Genomic DNA, 27,559 nt, shown 5'->3' with positions numbered 1-27,559 from the left:
GTAAAAGGCAGCTGATCAATGACTCTCTCTCATCGATGTTTCTAACACTCTATCTCTCTCCCTTCCTCTCTGTATAAAATCAATTAAAAAAATATTAAATTCAAACAACAAAAGGATCAAACAATATGATGCTAGCTTCTCCTCTTCCAAGCCCTGGGATTAATTCCTGGCTCCATCACTTACGAATTGTGCACACTTCACTAGGTTACTTAACTCCCTGAATTTTATTTTTCACCAGTAAAAAAGGGCATAATACAAGTGGAGTTAGTGTAAAAGGTAGCATGCAAAATTCTTCACTCAGGATGCTAATTCCTCCTAAAGTCTTAAAATGATCACAAGAATTTGACATAGGAATCAGACTGCAAAGTGAATACAGTTTTGTTCTCAGACACTATCTAATGGTTCCCAGTTAAAATTTCAGGTTGATGGTTTTCAACAATGGGGAGATATGTCAGAAATACACTTTACATATGAATATACTTTAAAAATATTTAGAACACACTTTATACTTGGTATATGCCAACATCACTGGGTATACTTAATGAGATGAAGAAAAAAATAGAGCCCTAGCTGGTTTTGCTCAGTGGATAGAGCATTGGCCTGTGGACTGAAGGGTCCCAGGGTTCAATTCTGGTCAATGGTACATGCTGGGTTATAGGCTCGATCCCTAGTAGGGGGCATGCAGGAGGCACCCGATCAATGATTCTCTCTCATCATTGATGTTTCTATCTCTCCCTCTCCATTCTTCTCTGAAATAAATAAAAAATATATTAAAAAGAGAAAAAGAATAAAATAGCAATAGCAAAGTGTTAGATTATTACACAGATAGTTAAAACAAAAAATATATCCTGAACATGATAGCTTTTCTTATATCATCTTCTGTAGGCTTATATCCTGGGCCACTTTTGAGGCCAAACAACTTTTTTTTTCTTTCAAGCATTAGTCATTTAAATTACATTTTTAAGCCACCATATCACAATGTAAAATCTAAATGTCCTAACGAAGTACTTTTGCTATATTCTGCTCACCCTCATCATCCATTTTTCAAAGGATAAAGCTGAACTGTGATTTCTGTTTCTCAAAATTATTATTTTAAAAAAATTTTAAAAAAAATATATTTTATTGATTTCTTTACAGAGAGGAAGGGAGAGAGATAGAGAGAGAAACATCGACCAGCTGCCTCTTGCACACCCCCTACTGGGGATGTGCCCACAACCAACGTACATGCCCTTGACCGGAATCGAACCCGGGACCTTTCAGTCCCCAGACCAATGCTCTACCACTGATCTAAACCGGTTTTGGCTGTTTCTCAAAATTATTACACTGCCCTACATGAAAGTGGCCCCAGGCACCAGGTGATGGCCTGGGAAGTGAGGTGCCCACCTGGTCACTGTGATGAGCTGCTCCCGCCAGAGCCTGCGCCTCCGATTACTGTGACTTTTTACAGGGCAGGGCCGTCTGTGCCCGACAAGTGCAGCACTGTCCTAGACAGCTCTCATCCAACCGTGAACTTGGTCAGGACAGAGGAATCACATTTTATCGTGACAATCACTTCATGGTAGGCTTTCGGGGTCTGCTTTTTTAGGATTCTTGCAATCACTGAGGGGACTAACCAGTTGTTTTGGAACTAGGTAAGCTATAAATATTCAAATGGTATGCTCAGCACTACAGAACTGACTAAAGAATATGTTATAATAAATAGGTGACTGATTAATCTCCCCACTTCTTTGGTAATAAACAATGATTATCTCTAACTAATGTAATGACTTTTAAGACCATGTTTATTGTTCTGAATCTCTTACAATTCTGTTCTTTCCAGAATCATGAAAATTAAAATGTTTTCTCCTATGAAAAAATTTTATTGTTCCCATAAGAACATGCATGTTATTGATAGAATTGTGTCCATGCCAAAACCGGTTTGGCTCAGTGGAGAGAGCGTCAGTCTGCGGACCGAAAGGTCCCACGTTCGATTCCGGTCAAGGGGATGTACATTGGTTGTAGTCACATCCCCAGTGGGGGATGTGCAGGAGGCAGCTGCTTAGTTTCTCTCTCATCGATGTTTCTAGTTCTCTCTCCCTCTCTCCCTTTCTCTCTGTAAAAAATCAATAAAATATATTAAAAAAAAAAAAAAAGAATTGTGTCCCTCTTCCCCTGCCCAAATCCATATGGGGCAAAAGTAGGTTTACAGTTGTATAAATTAGCAATAAATAAATAAATAAATAAATAAAATGAGAATAAACATTCACATACTCACAACTGTAAACCTACTTTTGCCCACCCCTGTATGTTGAAGCCCTAACCCTCAATGTGACTATGTTTGGAGATAGGGCCCTCAAGGAGATCAGTAAGGTTATCATCCCCAATGTGACTATACTTGGAGACAGGGCTCTTAAGGAGAAAAAAAAGGTTATTAAGACATAAGGTGAGTTCTGGTATCCCTTTGAGAAGAGAATGAGACACCAGAGATCTCTCTCTGTCCAAACACATGCAGAAGAAAGGCCAGGTACAGGCGCAGCCAGAAGGCATTTGTCCATGAACCAGGAAGAAAGTCCTCACCAGAAACCAGCCCTGATCTTGGACTTGTAGCCTCTCGAACTGTTACAAAATAAACTTTAGTTGTTTAAGCCACCATTTTTACGGTGCTTTTTCTTACAGTTGTGGAAAGCAGTAATTGAAGAATTAGGATGAGTGTTTCATTCTTGTCTGCTTACAGTTGATGGAAACTTGGAATGGATGAGCTGTTAAGAACTAGGAGTTAGAAAAAGGCATGACCTTTTTTCTCAGTAGTCATCTGCACTCAATTAGATGCAGAGTTTCCTGCATATCATACAGTAATGTAAGTACTCTAACTCTATCTAAGATGGAAATCTCACTGTTTTCTAAGTAGTATCACAGACCTTGCCTCCTTAAGAGCATGGACTGTTTCCTAGGAGCTTCTGACACAGTGGCTGGCACACAGCACTCTATTTGCTGACCTGAGCTGCTGGTATAGTTTATTACTTTGCCTTTGTAGCACACTTCTGAAGCAGGCATTTCCATTGCTATTTTATATTTAAGGACACTGAAGCTCAGAGGGGATGCCTGTGAGGTCACTTAGCTCATGGAATCCAAGGCCTGCACGATTCGACGCTCATGTAGCCTTTGCGTGGGACTGTGTCATTGCCTCAATTTCTTTCTGCTGCATCAATTAAGAGATCTGCACTTCCATAAAACATTAGAACACCAAAAATTTAAAGGGAGAAGATCCTATGAAAACTTAAGCAGATTTATTTTCATAAAAACAGAGAAATGTATTTTCTAACAAGTTCAGCACTAAACATTAGGATGTGAAATCTTGGAGGGAAAGGAGCACCTTTTTCTGTTGCATTCAATGGCACTAAGACAGTTCATGGAGGTAAGCTACAGATCCTGCTCCAATGACATACGTTTTAAGTCACAGTGGTAAGTAGTTTTCTGTGGCAACTTGGGTCAATGTATAAGATGAAGATAACTCATGGGGTGCGTGGTAACAAAAATTACCAAACGTAAGAAGCTATATTCTATATCCAAACCCCAAGACAAATGAAATATAATTTGAGATATCCTAGGGTATTTGCTTCAAGGTCAGATATGAAAGGAAGTTGTGTACATGTGTGTGCTCCAAAGCAGCCAGTTAAAGAGCTTCCTCCCTCACGAGTGCAATGGTAAGAACAGAGACCTGGAGGGAAAGCCTGCTCCAGAAGGGGGCTCTCTGCTTCTCTTTGTCCAGCAGTGTTTTCGAGAGGGAAGGCGACCACTATATCGCACTACCCCAACTCAGGAATTCTCATGTTACCCCCTCCTTTCTGTCTTTAAAGCAAAACCATTCAATGTTGAAGGATTCCAAGTACTCTGAGATACTCTCGCCCAAATATCTGGAACTTTATCAACATATTTTTTACTCACATTAGTATCAATATTCACATTATTTTATATATTAAAGTATACTATTTGCCTCTTAAAATCAAGACTTTAACTTCCTTGGTTATTTCCCCCCCCCCCCCCCATATGTTCTATAGAAGCCAGAACAAAATACTATTATAATCCTTTAGATTTTGTAAAACTGCTACCCAGGAAACAGTCTGGGGCTCTTCCTGCACTCTGAACAAAGTAAGCACTCACAGAAGTACATGGAAATCCTAAAAAGATGGTATTCTCTACACAGATGGTTCCCAAGCTCTCTTCAGTCCCAGCCTTTCTTCCGGGTCCAGATCCAGTTTTCTAAAGCAACTGAGTCAATGCCCCACTAACTATTCTCTCAGCCTTTGGCTCAAAAATGAAGTCTTCTCTAACTCATTGTTGTCCCCCTCCCTCTCCAACATTTATGTATTACTTTATATAACAAACACTTACCTAGCACTGTTGTAAGTGCTACGCAATTATTTACTAATTTAAACATCATAAAATCCTATAATTATCTCCATTTTATGACTTGGGCAACTGAGGCATGTATGAGAATGACAAGTAACTTTAAAAAAATGTTTTTATTGATTCTAGAGAGAGAAGAAGGAAGAGGGATGGAGCGATAGAAACCCCAGAACTCACTGCCTCCCACAACCACATAAAAATTACAACAAAAATACAAAACAACCATCATTCAGAATCTCCTGGAAGCTGGCTGAATGCAAGTACTACAACTAGAGAAGAAAAGAAGAAAGCATGTTGAGACCGGTAGGAGTGGGGGAGGCACAGAATGGGCTGGGCTGGAACCCACATGGGCTGTTTTTGTAATCCAGAGGGGAGATTGTCCCTGCAGAGGCCTCTGTAAGGAGCAAAAGGTCCCAGCCCCACATCAGACCTCCCACCCTGGGTCCCAGAGTTGGGAAGAAAAGTCCCTGTAACTTCAGTCTGTAAGAACCAGTGAGCATTGTAGCTGAGGGACATGGAGGCTGCTGGAGACCCGGGTGTCCCCCTTAAAGGGTTGCGCACAAGCTTACTCAGACTCACTTCCTCTGAGCTTCAGTGCTTGGAGGTTGGGGGACCCAATCACATACGGAGGAGAAACTGGATTGCCTGGCATCAGGGCAAGAACTCAGGGGCGGCTTTCTATCAGATGGAGGAGCTCACAGGGATCAATCTCCCTTGCCCTAGGCTGACTGGCAAGCACATCTGACTGGCAACCTGGAGCACTCTATTTGCTCCACCCTGATGATTCCCTGAGACCCCATTTCATCTAATTTGCAGCCCTACCTAGGCTGTTTGCAGCAGCTTTTCCATATGAATGGTTTATCCTCATTCAGGCTTCCGACTTTGCTAAAATCTCTCAAACAGACTGACGTTGGTGTGAGCATGCCCCAAACCTATCAATAAGAGACCCAAGACCTGGCACCAGCACCAGCCTGCCTTGCTTCACAGCTGGGCCTAGCCTGGGCACTTCCAAATCCAATACAAATAGGAAGAATCTGCAGATCTCTCTGTAGCTCCTTCTAGATGGCCCCAGGCAGAATCTGACTTTGTACCTCCCTGGAGACCCAAGAGCCAGTGTACCTGGTGGACAGCTTCAGACCATACTAGATTACAACTCCACGCATAGAGAAGTGACACACTCAAGGGTAAGACAGTGAGCACCAAAGCCCTATTGAAGCAAGTCCTGTTTCATAGGGGTGTTTCCTGTACAGCATCTTTCCCACTGTAGTCGCAGCTGGTCCTCACAGCCAATTGGCCTGGAGGTCAATTCCTTCCAGTAACACCAACAGCAATCAAGTCTCAACTACAAGACTGTTCATATAGCCCACCCAGGGGTGCACCTAGATTGTCTAGCTCAAGTTACTGGGGAGGCTGAGCCACTGGGCCCTACATGACACCTGCTACACAATTTCTGGAAATTTCAGGAAACATGGCAGCTATACCCAATACATAGAACAAACACAGGGAAGCAGCCAAAATGTGGGGGCAAAGAAACATGTCACAAATGAAAGAAATAAAAGAAAGCAAATTGCTGGGTATAGAGTTCAAAATCATGGTTATAAGGTTACTCAAGTATCTTCATGAGGTCTTCAAGGAACTTAGTGAGACTTTCAAGGATCTCAGTGAGAATGACAAGGACATGGAAAAAGACCAGCAAGAAATTAAGAATACACTAACCATAATAAAGAATAACTTCTAGGGATTCAACAGTAGAGTAGAGGATCCCAAGAATCAAATCAATGATTTGAAATATGAGGAAGCAAAAAACACCCAATCAGAAGAGCAATAAAGAAAAAAGAATAAAAAATATGAAGATAGTGTAAGGCAGTGGTCGGCAAACTCCTTAGTCAATAGAGCCAAATATCAATAGCACAACGATTGAAATTTCTTTTGAAAGCGGAAAATCGACTTCTGCGCATGGGTCACAAAGTTTTAATCCAATAAACAAGTGTTGGTGATGATAGGGGGAAAAGGTTACTCTTGTGCACTGTTTGGAGGACTGCAGATTGTTGCAGCTACTATGGAAAACAGTATGGAGGTTCCTCAAAAAATGAAAAAATGGAATTGCCTTATGACCCAATGATTTCTTTTCTGGGTATATATCCGAAGAAACCCAAAGCACTACTTCAATATATCTACTCCTATGTTCACTGCAGTATTACTTTCAATAGCCAAACTATGGAAGTAACACAAGTGTCCATCAATAGAGTAGATAAAAAAAATGGTGGTATATATATATACAATGGAATATTACTTGGCCACAAAAAATATCTTACCATTTGAGAAGGCCTGAATGGACCTGGAGATTATTATGCTAAGTGAAATAAGTCAGTCAGTGAAAGACAATTAGCATATGATTTCACTTATACGTGGAATGTAAAGAACAAAACAAACAAAATTGAAACTGACTCATAGACAATAGAAAACAGACTAATGGTTCACAGAAGGGAGAGGGATTGGATAAAAAAGATGAAGAGATGAAAAAGTACAAATTGGTGTTCTGGCCAGTATGGTTCAGTTGGTTGGGCATCCTCCTGTGCACTGAAAGATTCCTGGTTCAATTCCTATTCAGAGAACATGCCACGGTTGTGGGCTCGATCTCCAGTGAGGGTTTGCAGGAGGCAGCCGAATGATGTTTCACTCTCACATTGATGTTTCTCTCCCCTCCTCCATTCCTCTCTCTCTAAAAATCAATAAAAAGAAGTATAAACTGTTAGTTACAATATAATCACAGGATGTGAAATCCAGGATAGGGAATACAGTCAATAATATTGTAACAACTATGTATGTTGCCATATGGGTAATAGAAATATTGGGGGGGGGGGACTTTGTAAAGTATATGATTGTCTATTCACTATGCTGTATATCTGAAACTATTGTAATACAAAATAATATTAAATGTAAACTGCAAACAAAAAGAATAAAACCTTGCCGTCTGCAACACCATGCATGAACCTAGAGGGTATTATGTCATACAGAGAAAGACAAATGCCATATGATTTCACTTGTATGTGGAATCTAAAACAAAACAAACAAGCAAGCAGACTAGAAATAGATTCACAGATAGAGAACATTTGGATGGTTGCCAGGTGGAAAGGGGGCTGGGAGGCTGGGTGAAAAAAAAGGTAAAGGGAATCAGAAGTACAAATTGTAGTTATATAATACTCATAGGTATGTGAAGTACAGCATAGGATATGGTCAATATTATAATAACTTTGTATGGTGTCAGATGGATACTAGATTTATTGGGGTGATCATTTCCTAAATTATATAAATGCTTAATCATGGGTTGCACACCTGAAACTAATATAATATGTATGTCAACTGTAATTGGGGAAAAAAGGTGTTAAAACATTTGAGAATCTAGTGAATGACAGGCAGAAACTTGACAACAAAACAGAGCACAGAAGATGAAATCCTACCCCTTTGAAATACAGGATGAACAATGTGTCAACCATGTGAACAGGCACATGCACAGATAAGACTATTGGCTAATGGGGTGTTACCTTGGCAACTGTTTGTTCAGCAATGGTGCTAGGCCGCCTCTGGCGGGCATCGAGCCGCTGCTCCACAGGAAAACTGCTCCTATGTGATTTCAGGCGCTCCACCAACAAGTAATAAATGGCAGCGAAGTGATTGTAGCTCTTGTTCTGCAAAGACTGAAAGAGAAAACAAGCGCTGAAGGCCAAGAGCCATAAAAATCAATCCAATGATCTATACCTGTCTAAAAAAAGATGGGAAATAATATTTTCTTTCTTACAGAGTAACAAAGCATGCCTCAAAATAAAAGCTGTTCCAGAGTTTTAAATAAAAGATCACTTCAAGTTTCTAGTTTTAATTATATGCAGGGTGATACCATTAAATAACAGACCCTTTGACATGAACAGGATCCATTTATTTTTCTGCATTTAGAGAAAATGCCATCACTGTCTCATGCAAACATTCCCCAATGCTGTCATGTGGTCCCATCTCATAGCTCTAACTATGGCGTAAGGTTGGCTAGCAACCTGAGCCCTGAGGCTCTAGATCTATAGCTTCCACACAAGTACAAACCACTGCAAACTCTGAAGTGACTGATTCAAGTCTTCGGGGAACTTTCTGGTGATTATTTTAGGCTGGAGAATGACATTTGGAAGCTAGATTGAGAGACACGGTGTCTCCGTTCCTAGGTAATTTTTTCCTCTTGCTTTTGCAGTCCAGACCTCTTAAAATCTTGAATATAAAGTCGCTTCCCAATTTTTCACATTCCTTGTCCGCCAGATTTCCAGGGTACTAATGAAACAGAAACAACTGCTCCTTTCACTTCTAATTCCACCTGACAGTGTGCCTGGGTGCTGTGCAGTACACCTAAGAGGCAGAACACGTGGCAAAAATCCCAGACCAGTGGAACTGTGCTCACATCAGAGTGTGTGACGAGCAAAGCAGGAAAGCCAGTCTGGTTTCACTTATGGCTACCCTGAAGGAAAAGGCAGTACAGTTCAGAGCACTTAATATTCACAAGGGAGCATTTAATATTCTTTCTTGTTATGGTCCCTCCTCAAAAGTACTGTTTTCTGTTTGTTTGTTTGTTTGTTTGTTTGTCTATCTTACTATTGGGTAGGTATTAAGAATATGTATATCTTATGAATATGCTATTAAGGAAAGAAAGAAATAAAAGTGATGAGAAATTTTCTAAATTCAAACCTTCTGGTACTTCCATATCAGGAATCTACCTGTTTTTGTCGGCTCAGCTTCTCCAGTTCACAAGCCAAATCCAGCTGGCTTTCCTAAATCTGATGCCTATCATTCTTGTTTTCTGCTCAGCCCTCAGCCTTGCTCCATAGCTGCACATTTATGTTCTATATAAACTAGTTTATTGCTATGTGAGACTACTTTATGGTTCATCTTAGAAGAAACTTGCTACTTCGTATTTGTTAAGTTTCTGTCTTTGTCTTTTTCTCAGTCCTATATAAACCATTCCTCTTGAGTTTTTTGGCAAATGGGGCAAAGGCAGGGATTCATATGTTGAGTAAAAGAAAAAAAATGCCTGATTAATCTTCAGGGAATATTGAACAGTATATTCAGGTACTGGGGATAGTCATGCTAAAAGACTAAGCTGATAGGTATGAGCATGAAATTTCAAGTTCCTGAGTACAACAAAATCCTAAAATTTTTTCAGTCAAATTTCCAATCACTTTACCTCAATGGTTTTCTGCTGATCTATTCCGAGGCTGTGCATCAGTCGCAGAACCTGTTCATTAAACTCCCCAATGGATGGCTCATTTTCTTGGCCTTGTGGATAGAGAATAGGTCTCTGTACAGGAACTTCTATGACCATCCATTTATGCTCCTTGATTTGAGCTATGGTTAGCCTTTTGGACGGGTCTAGGACCAACATTCTTCGAATAAGGTGCTCACAATCTATGGAAAACACAATGGTACAAAAGTCACGTCAATCGACTTGCACTTCAGGGTGTTTGCTTTATTGATGTGACTTTGTACAATGGCAGTAATCTTTGTGTCCTCCACAGCGCCTACTGGAAAGCAGAAGGTCAAATGAATAAATAAATACATAAAGGTTACTTATATTTGTTAAGTAGTCAGGTGAATGTTGACACACAAAATTAACCATCACTGTGAAAGAGTACTTAAGAAAAACAGGAGGCTGTAGGCCTATCCAATTTTGTACTAAATGAACTGATTTGTCAACCGAAAATACCTAGACACAAGCTTAGATTTCCACTAAAGGAAAAAACAAGCCTTCTTCCCAAAATAAGCAAATAATAAGTGATCCTCAGTTATGTCGAAGGCTCTGTGAGGCAAGAGCTAGCCAGTGGGCTGCTGCTTTCTCCTCATCAATGCAACTGAGACAAATGTACCTGAAACATTACTTACTCCTGATTCCACTAAGAAAACTGCACTGCTGCCCGCCTGGGCACCAGCTTATTTCCTGAGCTGACATCATGCTCTTCACCATGCCACATAAGCTTAGATCACTTGGTAGGTGCCAGGCATTCTGCTAAGTGCTTTATACAGATTAATTTAATTAATCCTCACAACAGCTCTCTTAGGAATTATGGTTTTTTCCATTTTATAAAGTGAGGAAATGGAAGCACAGAGAAGAGATATGAGTGAACTCAGGATTGAAACCAGGCAGTCTGACTCAAAAGTCTACACTTAATTATTGAAGCATTATTTCTGTTTCTAGAAAGAAAAGCAATTAAGGGTGAAAACCAAAAACTAATCTAAAGAGTAAACCTAACTGCTGCTTATGTTACAGCCCAATATAAAACTGATTGGGATTACAGCATTTCATCTTAATTCAATAGTTTTGTCAGTTGGCTTTCAAATTTAATTTAGACATTTTATTTAAAAAAAAAAATTTTTTTTTTTTTTGCTAGACTTTAGTCACCCCGTTTTTTGTTTGTTTGTTTGTTTGTTTTTTTAACATATTTTATTGATTTTTTGCAGAGAGGAAGGGAGAGGGATAGAGAGCTAGAAACATCAATGAGAGAGAATCATCGATCAGCTGCCTCTTGCACACCCTGTATTGGGGATGTGCCCGCAACAAGGTACATGCCCTTGACCGGAATCGAACCTGGGACCTTTCAGTTCGCAGGCCAATGCTCTATCCACTGAGCCAAACCGGTTTTGGCTAATTTAGACATTGTAATTTTGCAACTTCCTGCCAAAAGATATGAGAAAATCCATTTCAAACTTAGAGTAAAATGGTTGTGAATCTCAAAGAACTTCTCTAAGGCTAAAATTGACCTGGGACATTTATAGACCGAGAGTAAATGGGAGACTTGTGTTCTTAATCAGGGGACCTTTCTGTTTTCAGTTAGGAAGGCTGGAACTTTTCTCCCCTACATGGAGGGGGCTGCTTATTTCTGTGGGTTTTAAAGTAACTCGGTCACTTTATTTAGCACCCAAACTCTTAGGAAAAGGGAGGCTTCGCCTACGCATTTCATTAGGAGCACAGAGTCTGTAGTGCCCAATGAGTACGGTGAACAGGTTGTTACCTTCTGACATGAAATACGGAATCCGGAATCTTCCTTCCAAAACCCTTTGCCTCAAAATAGGAAGAGTGGGTCCATCGAAAGGCAGCGCTCCACAGACAAGGACATAGAGAACAACTCCCATGCTCTAGGGGAAGAAAACAACGGGGTCATTTTTATACCAAGAACTTCAAACACTCTTTGTTTCCCCAAATATCCCTTCATGTCCTATGGACTAAAAAAATTTGTTTGAATGTACTATGTTCTTAAATTTGAAAAAAATCTGAAATGCTAATTATTACAATAAAGTATCCTATAATAAATATCAAAATGCATTAATCATTTGATTACTACTTAACGTTAAATTATTGCTGATATTAGAATGAGAACATCTGTCCTTAGAAATTCTTTCCTAGAATCCAATTCAAGATACTCAACTAATTATAGTCCAATGGGTAGGGAAAGTATGAACTACTGTCTATGTGTTAGATACAAGAGCTTTAAAAATGGGCCAAAGTTCCAAGTATTATCCTTATAGATGCATTTAAACAAAACACAGCAAAGCAAAGAAATACCCAAATATCCAGCTGTGGTCCTTCATACTGCTGCCCTTCAAAGACTTCTGGGGCTGCATAAGGGGGGCTGCCACACCAAGTTGCCAGAAGTTCACCACTTTTAAAGAAATTTCCAAAACCGAAATCTGTTGGAATATAAATAAATGGTACTTTCATCTGTGGTCTCAAACTATACTGGATTTCTCTGTAATAAATTTTATATGGTATATTAACATTATCACTGCTATTTACTTTGTGAGGAATGGGATGACATCTGTCCCACTTCCCTAACATTTAGCACAGACTAGCAAATATTTAGCATTCAAAAAATATTTCTTGAATGAATGTATACATGAATCAAGTTTTCTTCTCAAAGAAAATAAGAGATTAGAAAAAATACTTTAATACTATATTTTTATGGCTGAAAGAAAATCCATTGGTGTGGACAACCAAATTGAATTTGATAATCTCAGAATTTCAATTACTCCATGATTTAAGAGTTAGCTATCTTATACGGTCTGTAAGAAAGGAACCAAATGAATAAAATTCTAAGATACTCTAAGAGACTGGCTGTTCCTACAGCCATTATCACAGGGCAGCAAAGTATATAACCTGTTAAGGCAACTGAGTACAGTGTTTCCTAAGAAGCAACTCTCTAAGTGCTGGTCCATGTATCTGGATATAGGCAGATACCTACCTGAATAGGAAAGAGGTGAGGAGGATCCAAGATGGCTGCACAGGTAAACACCTAACCGCAGCCACACACAACAATTTCAATAAAATACAACTAAAATACAAAATGGACATTACCTAGAACTATAGGAAAGTCGACTGACTGGAAATCCTACCTGAATAGCTCACTAACATGTAATGGCAACATGGTCCAGTCACAGGCCACCTATCATCAGTACATTTATGGAATGTAGTGGCATTATACTTTACAACAGTTAATGGCCTTCCCCTCTGTGTTTTGTACTGAATCTACCTTTTTAATATACGGCATGCACTTTGGGAATACTATACTCATATGCCTGAAAATTACAGCAGAAATCAGTGAGCTTTGGTTTAAACACAAGCCTGTGCCCTTTTGCTCAGCATTCACATAGTCTCATGTTCTTACAGAAGAAACAAATTCCTATTATTTTGTCAGGTACAGCCTCACTGCGCTGTTATAGCCTGACGGGAGAACACTGCCCTAGCGACAGGCACTGGCCCTGCACAGCACTGATGGACAGTGAGCAGCCCCAGGGGACTGGATCAAGTCTCCACTGCCAGACTGACTGGCTGCGTGACTTTGGATCAGTCTTTGTGAGCCTCTGTTTTCCCATCTATAAAGCTGAAATAATAAATATACATAATCAGCAGGTTATTGTGGGAATCCAATGACAATATAAACTCACACCTTGAGTATGTACATTATGTGGAAGCATTCTCTCAGTTAGTTGATGTAAAGCTGGTGGCAAGCAGCAGTAACTGTAACAACAATCACAATCTCCAACATTATAGCTTCATGGCACAGTACAAACTAGGAAGTTAGGGAGAACTAAAGCTGGCCTCCAATTTTGCCACTTTCTAGCTTCAACTCCTCTAGGAAAGTAATTTAACTTCCCTGAACCGTAGTTTCTGTGTCTATAAATGTGGGATAACCCACTTGCCAAAATAGGATGCTGGGAGGATTAAGCTATATTAAGAATATAAAATGAAACGAGCTCCCTTCTCCTTCTGTGGAGCATTATCATCAACTACGGCCTTTCAGAGAAAAAGGTCCTGAGAGAATACACAAGGATGGTAGGAAAAGTATAGCGGAGCTTACGGGTTCAGAAGAGAAAAGGGTGCATTGGGGGAAGAGCCTCAGGCGCAGTCTACACCTGATGGAGCAACACTATGGTCTGTCCTTGGCACCCAGGAGTATGGGACAATGAGAACTTCTCCCTTCTCAGGTTCAGTCCTATACTCTGTTTTCTGAAAAGACTGCGAGAAAGGTCTTATTTTCTTAATTCCACCTTAAGACTAGCGACACACCTTACAATATATGTCCACATTGATACACTTTAATTTCCTAGAAAACCTATATCCTCAAATGAGTCAAGAACTATATGTTCAAATAACATTTAAAGAGGAAAATATTAATTCATGCACACAGAAAAGCACACGGAGCTCTGGATGAGTGTTAGGAGATCCTGAAATAGGTCTGATAATTGCTGTGTTTCAAACCATAGTCACAGGATGAGTTTTAGCACACATAAGTTGAGCACACACTCCAAACAGCATTGTAAAGTTTTAAAGTCACAAAAAACCATTCCAGAACTCCTTCATTCTGAACTTCCCTGGACTCTGGTGGAATGGACTCAGGGTTGACTAGGCAGAGGTTGGTCAGGAAAGCAGCCAGGCCTCTTTATTGCCTGAGCCTGCTCACTGTATATTTCATAGGCAAGAGGCGAGAGCAAGAAAAGCATCACATGCTTGTGGCATTCCAGTCTCAACCTTGGCTTTACATGTCTAGGACACAGAAAGTGTCTTGTTAACTTGTAAAGAGTGGTACCAAGTAGATGTGTACTTCTATTTCCTGTGAGTAACTAAAGAAAATTGGAACTTGAGCCTGTAGCAACATAAAATACCAAAAAAAAACACAATGAGATTCATGAAGGCCATTATATGCAGATGGCATATATGCAGATGTTTTCTATAAGCTTATCAAAGTGCTTATACACATTGTATTTGTAATAGATCATCTGATATATCAGTGAAGGAAAACTGTAGAGTCAGGCAGATTTGGAATCAAATCCTGTATCTATAAATGTGGGATAACACACCTGCCAAGATAGGATGCTGGGAGGATTAAGCTAGATTAAGAATATAAAACGCCTGGAGCATATGTGAAATGAGCTCCCTTCTCCTTCTGTGGAGCTTCATCATCAACTACTGCCTTTCAGAGAAAAAGATCCTGAGAGAATACACAAGTTGTGTGATCTTGGGTAAATTACTTAACTTCTCAAACAGAGCCTTGATTAATCATTTGCAAAATGGGCATAATACCTACACTTCATAAAGTCTCTGTGAGCAACTTATTGTATATTATGTCACTACTTATAAATAATATATAATGCATGAGTTACTCAAAAGAATAGAAGAATATTAATTCTTCCTCTTCTTGTTTTACTTATGTGCCTTCTCCATCAGACTAAACTCCTTGAGAGTAGAGAGGGGAATATGTCTGAACTCCCAGCACTTAGCACATGCTCTCTGTAGAGAGCAGCCATTCAATGAAGGTTTGCTGATGAATATACTATCATCTCTCTTGGAAGTACTATGTGTCAGAAACTTCTCTAGGTTCTCTGAAGCTGATTTCTTCTTAATAACCCTATTAAGTATCCTTATAGGGTTAAGAAGAGAAAGTGAGGGTAGAAAGTTAAGGACCTTAGTAGAGTTTATACTAAGTTGTAAAACTGGAATGGAAACAAAGCCCTCACTGTTAACTACCACCTTTGTGTTCTTCCTGACACAGTGATTCATAGCTATTTTTGAGCAAGTTAATAATGGTCAGGTTTAAGAAGTGGCAATGGAAGGCACTTAAAAATAAAAGCCTTTTTATTTCTTCACAGGAATCTGGATGACTTGTTTCAGTCAGTCTGCAGCTTTCTGCCTAGAAGCACTCAGTAAAATGAAGGATGTGCAAGAGGGATAAAATATGAAAATGGCACAGCTATGCAGGATTTGTTTCTTATCGCCATTTATTCAAATGCAATACATTAATGTGTCATCCTACCAACCAAATTCACTGCATTCTTCCATTAAACATTTGAGTGCATACATGGATCAACCACTGTGCAAACACGGAAGAGATTCTAACTGCAACAGAGGGTAATAAAAGACAATGCATTTTCATCTGATTTTTGGAAAGCATTAAGAAAAGAATCACTTGAGCATTATTCCTCTTTATGCTAGACCCAGATCCAGCCTGATTTGCTGGAAAGGAAACATCCTTCTAGTTTAATTTCTTGGGCAATGCTCTGATCTGTAAATTAATACTTAACATGATGGCTGCTATGTCCCTCAGGCGTTCTGGGTCTTGTTTCCCTGTCATAAATTGTATGCCATATAATGTTGAACTTGCTTTGTCATGAATATTTATTTTATTGTTTGGGTTGTAATTCAATACTATTGTTATACTGTTATTTATTTTGATGCTTTGGCCATTCGGAGCTAATTCAGGTTGGTTCCTATATCCTTTCAACATGTCATATCTTTAAAAAATTTCATTTTAAGCAGGCTCATCTTGTATTTTCCCTACCCCAGCCTTGAAATCAAGCACTTTTCCATAGAGCACCTGGTCCCTTTTACAGAAGAATTATATTCAGAAACCAAGACTAGGACCTAGATGTGCTCATTACACTTGGGATATCACTGCTTCTACGCCCTGTCAGCAGACAGTCAGGAAGTATATGTATGAGTGTTAATTTATGTAAACACACTTGTACTTATTTTTGTACCTATCTATATGTATATATGTTTTCTTAAAACCCTTCATTTCATACTGACACTTCTTACACTGATCTAGGGTTCAGTCTAGAATCATTCTGATAGTATTTTTATTTATACTTGATTGAGCAACTGAAAATATTTTGAAGGTATAAATGAGGCAGGATAGAAAGAGGTTAGGGAAAGCTCCCAACAAGTGGAATGAGGAAGTAGGAACAGACACTGTAAGCCAGTAAGCTGCTAGGGCCTCTCACCAGAGCCCCCACTTCATGCATGATTGAAGGGAGACAGTTTATGGCAGGAAATCACTGAGACGGTGGCAGAATCCAAGATGGAGGGAAAATCCACTGGAGCCCTAACCGGTTTGGCTCAGTGAATAGAGCATCTGCTGTGGACTGAAGGGTCCCAGGTTTGATTCTGGTCAAGGGCATGTACTTTGGTTGCGGGCACATCCCTATTAGGGGTTGTGCAGGAGGCAGCTGATGGATGTTTCTTTCGATCGATGTTTCTCTCTATTCCCCTCCCTTCTTCTCTGTAAAAAATCAATATATGAATTTTTTTTTCCCCACTGGAAACTGACCCCTAAGCTTGTTAAACCATCATTATAATGAAAACTGACACCCAAAGTAGGAGGGGGCACCAAGGATGAAAAATGCCAGGGCATTTCAAGAACGACCATTTTAGGAACAAAACCGGAAGGCAGGGACACAATTTGGCTCCCCCAAGTTCAGGAAGAGCCCAGACTTGGAAACACAAAATCCCAAGAACTGACTGATCACGGCTTGCCCCTCACTGGCAAGTTTGCTCTCCTCTCTCAAGTACTTGGGCTTTTTTCAGAGAGGCGCCTGGGAGACTTACAGGCAGTGGCAGCTCCTTTCGGGCTTACCCCCCACCCTGACTACAGGGACCCACGTCCTGGCCTCTCTTCCTTAACGTAAATAAAACTTGCTTTCCCTTTCACTCCAACTATGATCTTAAATTCTTTCTTGCACAAAGCCAAGAACCTGCAGGTGATGGAATGCTCAGGGGTCCCATGTTGGGTTGGCTTTGGTGATATAAAGAAGTTTCTTTCCTCTGAGAAATTTGTCATTTGGGTAAGAGTAATTGTTTGCTCTCTCCCTCATAACACACCTTGAATTTTTCAGATGAACCATGATTTTCAACATTTCTTGACATAGCCTGAAAAAGACACATCTTTCTAAAAATATTCTTAGCTTCTCAATTTTAAGAAAGTTCAATATAAGATCATAATAAGTTTTAAAAACAAAATGACAACTAATCCTTCAAAATTGACTAATAAAATCCAAAAACATTTATGTCATGCCTACTTTGGTTAAGCATCACACACTTGATGTTTCTGCATTTCTTATCTCACCTAATCATGACGACAGCCCTGTGAGGTGCTGTGAAGTATAATCGTCCTTATGTTACAAAGGAGATTTCCTTAGCATATTCTCTTACCTGATTTCTGTGTGGCCTAAAATGTTTATAAAAGAGAGAGTTTGGGGTAGGGTATTTAACCACAGAAAAGGTAAATTACAGTTGACTAGCCCTCTTGGAAATTAACTTGGCCTCAAAAGCTGAATCCTCTAGTTACCTCTTATCTAACTAAGGAGTAACAGACATGAATATATTTGAAAACAGTACTAGAATTGCTATTATTGTTTTCTGTTTTATATTTTGATTGACTTGTATCCTCCTGATAATAAAACCCAATTAGTACAGAGTGTATAAGCTGATCCTGATGCTTACTGTCTGATGGGGACCAAGCACATTAGAGAATCTGTGGTGTCTATTGGAGTGAAATGAATCAAACATTAGCCCACAGAAAAACCATCAGGGGAACCTACTGAAATGCAGATTCTGATTCAGTAGGTCTAGGGCTGGGCTTGAAATTCTGCCTTTCTAACAAGCTCCAAAGTGATGCTTATGAGCTGCTGGCTCTTAGACCACTCCTTGAGTAGGAAATAAAGATTAAAACAGAAGTTGTGGAAAAAATATAGACGATCCTAAACAGCTCTGTTTATTGTTGCAAAATGATTATAATAACCAAGTACTTTCAGGATTTTTACTTACATGACAGAAAGACCAAGTAGAAGACATCATTAAGTAAACTATGTAAGTCATTTTTTAGAAAAGGAAAAAAGCAAACAAAATATTGAACACCAGCCTTTAAAGCTAAGAAAAGGTAAACAATTTCTAGGAATGAACACAACCAAGGCAAAACTCCAGCAGGGTGTTAAAATGTCTAATTTAGAATTTAAAACAATCCTCCTCCAGAGCAGCAAATGGCTTTAGGGTTAAATTTATCCTGGTTTCTAAAATTCCTAGTAGAATTCAGATATATAGACTCACTAAAGAGTTACACCTCTTTTGTAACTATTATAATAGGAGTGAAGAGGACAATTATGAGGAAAAGAAAGCTGACAGATGAAAGGCAGGTGAGTGGTAGAGATGAAGATGACCCATTGCACAAACTGAATAGCCATCAGCAACACTGATGTCAATGCACACTTCGTTGCTCACCAGCAAGAAAAGGCCAGCTGTAGAGTTGACTTCCAACCACCAGTCACTGCCTCCCTGCCTGACCGAAGGGCACAAATACAATCAGCACAGCTGAGACAGAATGCCATCTTGCTGACCAGAGCAAGACATCTATTTGTCCAATGAGAGAGTTCAGTGAACTAAGAAGCAAATCAATTCCTTAGCCCAAAATGGAGTGGGGAGGCGGAGATGGGAAAACAAATAATATGAAACAAACCCTGGGGGTCCCCTTCCATATCCCAGGCTTACTGTGCTGCCAAGGCTAAGTAGGCTGGAAGGATAAAGATAAGGTCTCATTGGGCTTGCTGAGGCAAAGCTGTTTTACATTTTACCTCATGCTAGTGGCGGGAGGATAACAAATGGAAGACTACTAATAAATATTTTATTAATGAAATCTGTCGCAGGCTCCCCACTCTTTTTGGGTTCCAGGGCACAAAGCTGGAATTTTATATACAAAAACCTTGTCTCAAGGTCTCCTAGTAAACAGGAAGATTGTTAGAAGCAATAATGGGAGATAGTGACCACTCAGAAACCCTGGGTCAATTCCTAAAGGAAGCATTGGCCTTTGGCTAAAGACAAGGGACTTGGGATGCACAAGTCAGATGAATGAGTCTCATTACACATTACTAATTATACTGACAGTCCCTCAGGAAAAAAAATTAATTTGCATCAAGCAGAGATAATTTATTAGAATATAAATGGTAAACTTTCTTTATTCCTCTGAGGATTTGTATTTAATAAGGCTTTAAGGACATGGTAATAATAATAATAATAAAAAAAACCCACACATTATATGACTATCAAAAATTTCAGGATTTGTCCTCACATGGAATCAATTACACATTAAATACAAATACTAGCTCCCTTTAATTGTTACATGGTGCCAGAAACAATTTATTTAATGAACACTAAAAGAGTAATATGTACCAGGTACTGTTCTAAGTATTTTACAAATATTTTACAAATATTAACCAGTACCTACTAGGAGATATGAACTTCTATCATTCCCTCTTTACAGTTAAGAAAACTGAGGACAGAGAATGTGTTCCAGGTCATGCAGCTAGTAAGTGGCAGAGCCAGGATTCAAACCCAGGCAGCCTGGCTCTGGTGCCCATATTATTACCTACTGCCCTCACTGTCTCTAATGTTATCCCTAATCCCTACAGCATTCCCGAGGAACAGAGTAATCTCTGCCTAACAAATATGGAAACCTAAACTTCAAGAGCTTAAATAATCAGCCCAAGGCCACAAAGCCAGAATTTGCACCTGACCTGCCTGATACCAAATCTACACTCTTGACGTGAATCTTGTTTGAACTGTGATATTTGTGAAAACGTCCTTCAGGTAATTCATACATTTTTATCTTTATCTAACTATTTATTGCTAACATTTCAGATTAGGAAAGTTAAAGAATAAAACTAAATATCCTTCATCTATTTATTTTCAACTTTATACTTAAATAATTATAGCAAAAATAGCTATGAGAAAAGAGTACTCCAAGTACTAATACTAATGAAAACCAATTATTTCTTTGCATTTTGCCTCTTATTCTGACTGTCCTAACACTCATAATTTGCGAAGGCTGGAGGTCTCATAATTGAGGCACCGAGCGTACACAGGTGTGGATAAGCCCATGGTTCATCATTGTCTGGTGTCTTTGCCCACTGGAACATAAAGTAGATGCTGATTTCAAAACCATGTTTCTGTATTTATTAAAATGAACTGTCGGTTTGTGTTTTATAAACAGAGACAAAAACAGAATAGTTTAAGTTAACCTAATTTTGGTTTGCAATTCTCTTCAATTTTAACATATAAGATGGCTAAAACAGTTAATTTATTCAACCCATTTAGCAATTAAAGAGATCGTCATAAGTAGAATAAACAGAGACCGAGAGAATAATTTTATATTTTATTTTGGGTTCTTGCAATTTTTCCATGGAGCCCAATCTTTCCTACTTGTGTTAGATTTCTTTAAATTTTAAGAAGAATCTTCTGAAAAAGGAAGATATTTTTAGAGAAAGCAGAGCCATAAAGTTATAAAGTCTATGGATAAACATAAATTTCCCGGAGAAGTTCTTTCACAGCACTGGAGCACTGAAGCACAACTAAGCTTTGATTCCATCCTAAGCTTTGATGGAATCCCTCATGATCTGGTTCTGCTTACCTGTGCAGGCTCCTTACCTATCATTCCTCACGGGCACCTACTTCCCACTAGGTCTGCTCTGTAGTTTCCCTGCAAACTTTAGAGTTTTCTGGCCTGCCTGCCTTTGCACATGCTGATCCATCTGCTTGGAGTTCCATCCCTACCTCACCCCTTCAACCCACTCTCACTGTCCCACCACAGATGTCTTAAGCAAGTCTTAGCTAATACTTCCTTCAAGGCAGAGCCAGTCTTTCTCCGAGCCTTTACAACAACTTTTTGTGTTATATTGACTTAAAGGTCTAGTTCTGGATTAACTCCTTAACATCAGTCAGTCACCGGTGACTGACACTATACTTCCGTCTGGGAGATAAAACAGGCTGGGTGCTCAATGTGTTAAGGTGAGAGCAGAGTTGAGTTTTATTGCATTGCTGTCATTTTGTCTTGAAATATTTGCATCTCTAGGACTTAGCTCAGGAGCATAATAGATGCTTAATAAACACTTACTAAAATTTGTGGTAAGTGGTGATGAAGATGACAAAAAAAAATATGTGGGCAAGAAGATATCTGAGTGCTTAGATACAGTGTGTGTGTATACTTGTGAGGCATGGCATCAAGGACATCAAAATTCAGTTAGTGAGTACCCCATGAGGGATAACTGGTGACGCTTGGAAACAATCACATGGTGCAATGGAAGAAATACACGCTGTGGTCAGAGAGACCTAGGTTTGGATTCCAGGTGTGGTACTTACTATCTGAGTCACCTTGGCAAGTCATTTAATCTTTTTGTATTTCATCTTTCTCACCTGAAAACTGGCAAGAGCTATGCAGCTTCTAGGGTTGCTAAGATTAAATGATAAAGTACCTAGCAGAATACCTGAACATAGTGAAGGCTCAATATGTTAGCTGTTATACTAGTTTAACAGACATTTTACTGATCTTCTAGATAAAAATTAGAAGGCCTTAAAGTTTAGATATTAAAAAATAATAAAACAGTAAAAACAAACAAAAACTAGAGATCTCATAATGACATTAGAAATACTGAGTTTACCTACCAATATTCCTAGAAATTATAGACATATGATAGCCAGGTAGAGCTGAGTATGGTTTGTTTCCAAGTTTCTTTGGTTCTATTTGGACATTTTCTTTTGAGAAGTTCTGACAGAACTATGTAATTCCATATGACTCACACCTCTAACCTTTGTCTGCCTGAAAACACTCCCAAAACTCCTCTAAGGTATTACTGTCTTGTAATTTTGTTTTGTTTTAGTGATAAATGAATGCAAAGGTGAAGCAGGGGTTTCCCCCTCCTTTCTATAGAGGTAAGGACTTCAAAAAACAAGAGCCAACTCTGAAGAGGGCAATTTGAGGGCAGCACATGTTTTCAAAGAGAAGTAAACAAAAATTCCAGGGACCTGCATTACAAAAGGTCGGCAAAAAGGAGTGAAATGAAAGTGCAAATAGAAGGGCCAAAGACAGGAAAAACACAAATGGGAGAAGTGAACACACATAAGAAACTATGGAGACACTAATGTAGTAGACTGCATTTTCAAAACAAAAATGACAAATCATATAATTCTTTATAATAAATATAAAGTGGGAATATAACAAATTAACTTTATCTTATCAAATACTGTCTTATTCAGGCGATCCCATGATTTAAAAAAATCACAGACTGCAGAATAGAAAATCCATTCATTACCTCCTTGTAACATATGTAACATTGGCATTTAAAATTAATTATTAAAATTAAAGTAACAATAAGTAAAGTTAAAGTAAATAAAAACTAATTATGTACCTTCCTCAAAATGCTCAGGACAAAAATTAATGGGAACTGGTATAAACATAAACCAGTAAAATGAACAAATCAGAGGCTTTTAACTTCTATTTTATACCCCAAGGAGTTGTTTTCTCCCTAAACTTTATCCATTTAACATCTAACCTCACTGGTCAACTAAGAATTTCTTGGTCAAGGCTTCATCTGTCTCCTTGCTCCTCTTTAATAATCCTAGAACAAAACACCATCATTTGCAATGTTGTTAAGCTTTTGCTTCATGCCCCTTACCTTCTTCAAAACACTACCCAAAATAAATCTCCCTCCATTCATCTCATCCTACAATCTCTTCTGCTTCCGCTCTACTTCAGACCCACATTTTCACTTATTCTTTCTTTTTAAATTTATCTTTATTGTTGAAAGTATTACAGCTGCTCCTCCCTACCCCCCAATTGGTCCCCTTCTAGCCCACCCCTGCCCCTGCCCCAGGCCTTCACCACACTATTGTCAGACCCACATTTTCTTGATTGGACTACTGCATTAGAGTCCTTATTTGTTATCTTCCTGTCTTATTCACATGTCCCACCTGTCTTTATTCTGCTGCCAGAGAGAGACATCATTCTAACATGCAAATCTGTCATCCCAATCCCATTTCACCCCTGTCCCCACCCTAAATGTTCAATAGGTTAACTTCCTGTGATCTACATAATACACTCTAAAATTTTTTTCATGGCACTCAAGAACCTTCACATCTTGGTCTTGGCCTACCTGCTCCTCCTGTATCAACCTACACCCCTCTCTTTTCATTTTCCCTGACTGTAACCTCATGTAGACACTCGCCGCAGCAACTCGCACTGCTGCTGTAGACCTAGCATCCCTCTTTTTTGGCAGGGCCCGCAAATGGACCTGGACACAAATCAGACCAAGGATACAAATGAAACACCAGCTATAGCCCTGCCACTGTGCACATTAATAACAAATCCATTTCCCTTTCTTTTCCTTGCATACATTTCTAAGGAAATGAATAAAACCACTTGTTTTTTGAGAAAGCCTGATGTCATCAGTAGAAATGCTCCAAATCTCTGCCAGCAGTTCTCTTTCTGCAAACACCCAGCACAAGGACTCACAGTTGATCACATTAGAGCCAGCTGCGCCCCAGTTACCTGCTATTTTGATATTCATGTTGTTATCCAGCAGGAGATTTTCAGCCTTGAGGTCACGGTGCACAATCTTCCGACCATGACAATAATCAACAGCAGACAGGATTTGCCAGAATTTGCGCCTGGCCTCAGACTCATTTAACCGGCCGTGATTAGCAAGATAGTCTGTAAAAGAAGAGAGAATTTAAAATATTTCAAATGACCTAAACATTGGGATTTGGAATTTTTTCCCCCCATCGAAAAGCTTTTATAATGACTAAAGGTTCATGTTCAAATACCATGCTGTTTTCCAAGTTTCTTGCCTTAAGAAAAGCAATTCCAGCGGAGACCGGTTTGGCTCAGTGAATAGAGCGTGGGCCTGTAGACTCAAGGGTCCCAGGTTTGATTCCGGTCAAGGGCATGTACCTTGGTTGCGGGTACACCCCCAGTGGGGGGTATGTAGGAGGCAGTTGATGGATGTCTCTCTCTCATCGATGTTTCTGACTATCCCTCTCTCTTCCTCTCTGTGAAAAATCAATAAAATATATTAAAAAGAAAAGAAAAGCAATTCCAATCATATTTCACTAGAATACAGAAAAATTAAGAGTCCAAGATGAGACAATAGTAAGTGGCATAATATTCACTTTATGCCCAAGCACTCCCTATGTTCTTAAAAGTTTTACTGAGTACTGAATATTTCTAATCACATTTAAAAAATAACATTTATATAAAACAAAGAACATGAATCAATTCTTCGACATCCAATCAATCAAGGTTATTTTTCTTTGTTTAAAATTTTATTTTTCATTGATTTTTAGAGAGAGAAAGGAGAAGGATAGATAGAAACATTGATGATAAACATCATCAATCAGCTGCCTCCTGCATGCTTTCTACTGGGGATTGAGCCCACAACTTGGGTATGTGCCCTGACCTGGAATTGAATTAGTTCCTGGGTTAAAGCTCAATCACTGAGCCACACTGGCTAAGCAAGTTTATCATTCTTTTAAAAAATAATTTTATGTAGTTATTATACATGAGATACAGTGGTCCTTGGAAGTAGCTTCAATAATTCACACCCTGTTGTTAAATGGAGCAATTCGGATCTATCCAAGAACAAGTCACACAGACTTGTTCTTGGAACCAAGCACTCTTATGAGAGACTCTGTTCCCTGAAAAAAAATATACTTTGCAAGATACATTAGCCCTCTGTGCAATGTTATAATCTCTATTAAAGCAGTTTACCTGAAAATTAATTCTGTTTATATAAATTTAATAAAACTAAAATAAATATGCAACTCATACAAGTTTTACCTGAAGATCTTAAAGGCCTTGAAACAATCTTTTGAGGAAAAGAGGGCAACATAAATCATGACAGGCTTTTCTTTTTAATTACTTCCCCAAGTAAGAAACTGTACAAGCGAATCAATAGTCACAGCACTTCACACATTTTCTGCTCTAGACTATGTGGTTTATTGTTTGCAAATTCCATGCCTTTGGCTCGTGTCCTCATATTTACTATAAAATTTACTAACATTTGTACAGCCCTTTACAGTTTATAAAGCATGTTCACATCACAGTATCTCAATCTTCCTAACACCCCTCTATGATAACTATTACTCTAATTTCTATTATATTTGAGGAAGCTGAAGATCAGAGGAATTAAGTAACCTGGCTGACTTCATATATTTAATAGGTGGATGGATGATATGGAACTACAAACTTAGAAAAAAAAAATTTTTTTTTACTATATCAAGCTGCTTCTTTACGAAATTTCTGTTAAAATCATAACCATCCTTTCAAACCCTATGCAAATGCCACTTTGATATTAAACAGTCCCTCGCCACTTCAAATAGAAATAAATCACTTCAAATCTCTCTTCCTTGAACTCATCAATTATAACACACTGCCTCACACTTTATCTGCATATACTATATCATAACTACCCCAACGTATGTTCAAGCCTGGATATGCACACAGCCCCACTTCTAATACAGTGTTTCAGAAAATAAAAAAACACCTTCATTAAAGCTTCCTGAGGGTAGGGACAATATCATTCTTCTTTGTACTTCCCACAATGCTTAGCACTGTGCACAAAACACTGTAGGTATAGTACTTAAATACTTAATTACTTAAGGTATTATCCTGGATGCTATCATGAAATTTTCCATCAACAGTATTACAAAACATGGAGTTAGTGTTATATTCTACAAGTTATATTAGTGTTTAACTCTACAAGTTTTATTAAATTTATATAAACAGAATTAATTTTCAGGTAAACTGCTTTAATAGAGATTATAACATTGCACAGAGGGCTAATGTATCTTGCAAAGTATATTTTTTTTCAGGGAACAGAGTCTCTCATAAATTTAGTTGGACATTTTGTATATTCTTCTATATCGGCTATTATCACAAACTGAAACCATCAGCTCATCACATCTTCCCTTTGCCTTTACAGAGCTCACATAGTAGCCATCCATCATTCTGCAAGGCAAAAAGGGTCATTTAAGAACAAATATCCTGGATTTTTAGTCAAAATGTCCAAACTATATGGTCTAAGTAAACTGGCAAGTAGACCCCTTGCTTTCTATTCCTGAGTATATCTGAGCCTCCTTCTATTAATATACTGGATGAATTGGGAAAACCATAATGAAGGGTTGGACCTGTGGGCCAAACTTAATGAGGAAATACAAGGTTTTCTGTGAGGAGATTCGAATCTCTTTTGACTGGTTAGTAATATACTTGTGACCCAGTGCATGACATTCATGCACATTAAAAGGGGATTAAATAGAGGAAATATTTTAATATTGCTATTTGCCCTTTCTCTATAATAGAAGTGTCAGAGAGGAAAGAAAATTAGTAAAATGTATATGAAAACCTTCCTCCTGTCAGAGTCTGGGGCACACCATGGGACGCAGAGTCAAGTCCCCACCCACCCACATGCACCTCAAAGTCGTGTGAGACCCAGACCCGGCCACTCCCGCCCCCCATTGAGCTAGATCCAGACCCAGCCAGTCCCAACCTTGTCAAGCCCTGCTGGGCAGGGGGTGTAGCTTCAGGTCCCCTGGCCCAGCACCAGGATGGGGGGTATGGCCTGAGATCCCCTGTCAAGCCTTGCCAGGCGGGGGGCAGGAAGGTACAGCCTTAGGTCCCCTAGCCCAGCACTGGGAGGGGGGCCGCAGCCTCAGGTCCCCCGTCAAGCCCTGCTGGGCGGGGTGTGTGGCCTGAGCTCCCCTGACCCAGCAATGGTGGTGCACCTTGAGGTCCCCTGTCAAGCCCCACCTGGTGGGGAACGCAGCTTGAGGTCCCCTGGCCTGGCACTGGGGTGGAGGGAGCAGCCTGAGGTCCCCTAGCCCAGCACCAGGACGGGAAGCACACCTTGAGGTCCCCTGTCAAGCCCTGCCAGGTGGGGGGTACAGCCTGAGGTCCCCTGTCAAGCCCCACGGGGGCGGGGGAGGGCATAAACTCAGGTCCCTGCTGATTGCTTGTTAAGGCTCCTTATGGGAAGTTGGCCTCAGCTGTGGGTGCAG

General features: G+C 39.4%; 1 protein-coding gene across 3 annotated transcripts in view; it reads right to left on the bottom strand.

Moving 5' to 3' along the window:
- The window catches only part of SIK2 (salt inducible kinase 2), a 113,809-nt gene that overhangs the window by 18,077 nt on the left and 68,173 nt on the right, over nucleotides 1–27,559 (bottom strand). For all 3 annotated transcript variants that reach the window (XM_084893875.1, XM_084893876.1, XM_084893877.1), the window contains exons 4-8: nucleotides 24,057–24,218; nucleotides 11,978–12,102; nucleotides 11,427–11,550; nucleotides 9,605–9,825; nucleotides 7,932–8,084 (exon numbers count right to left, since the gene is read on the bottom strand). In XM_084893875.1, coding sequence (XP_084750001.1) covers nucleotides 7,932–8,084; nucleotides 9,605–9,825; nucleotides 11,427–11,550; nucleotides 11,978–12,102; nucleotides 24,057–24,218 — 785 coding nt within the window. The remainder of the gene's footprint in view (nucleotides 1–7,931; nucleotides 8,085–9,604; nucleotides 9,826–11,426; nucleotides 11,551–11,977; nucleotides 12,103–24,056; nucleotides 24,219–27,559) is intronic.

This window comes from Pipistrellus hanaki, assembly GCF_964339955.1.
Source record: "Pipistrellus hanaki genome assembly, chromosome: 9".
NCBI classification, from domain to species: Eukaryota; Metazoa; Chordata; class Mammalia; order Chiroptera; family Vespertilionidae; genus Pipistrellus; species Pipistrellus hanaki.
This window is presented reverse-complemented; position numbering and strand designations above follow the sequence as displayed.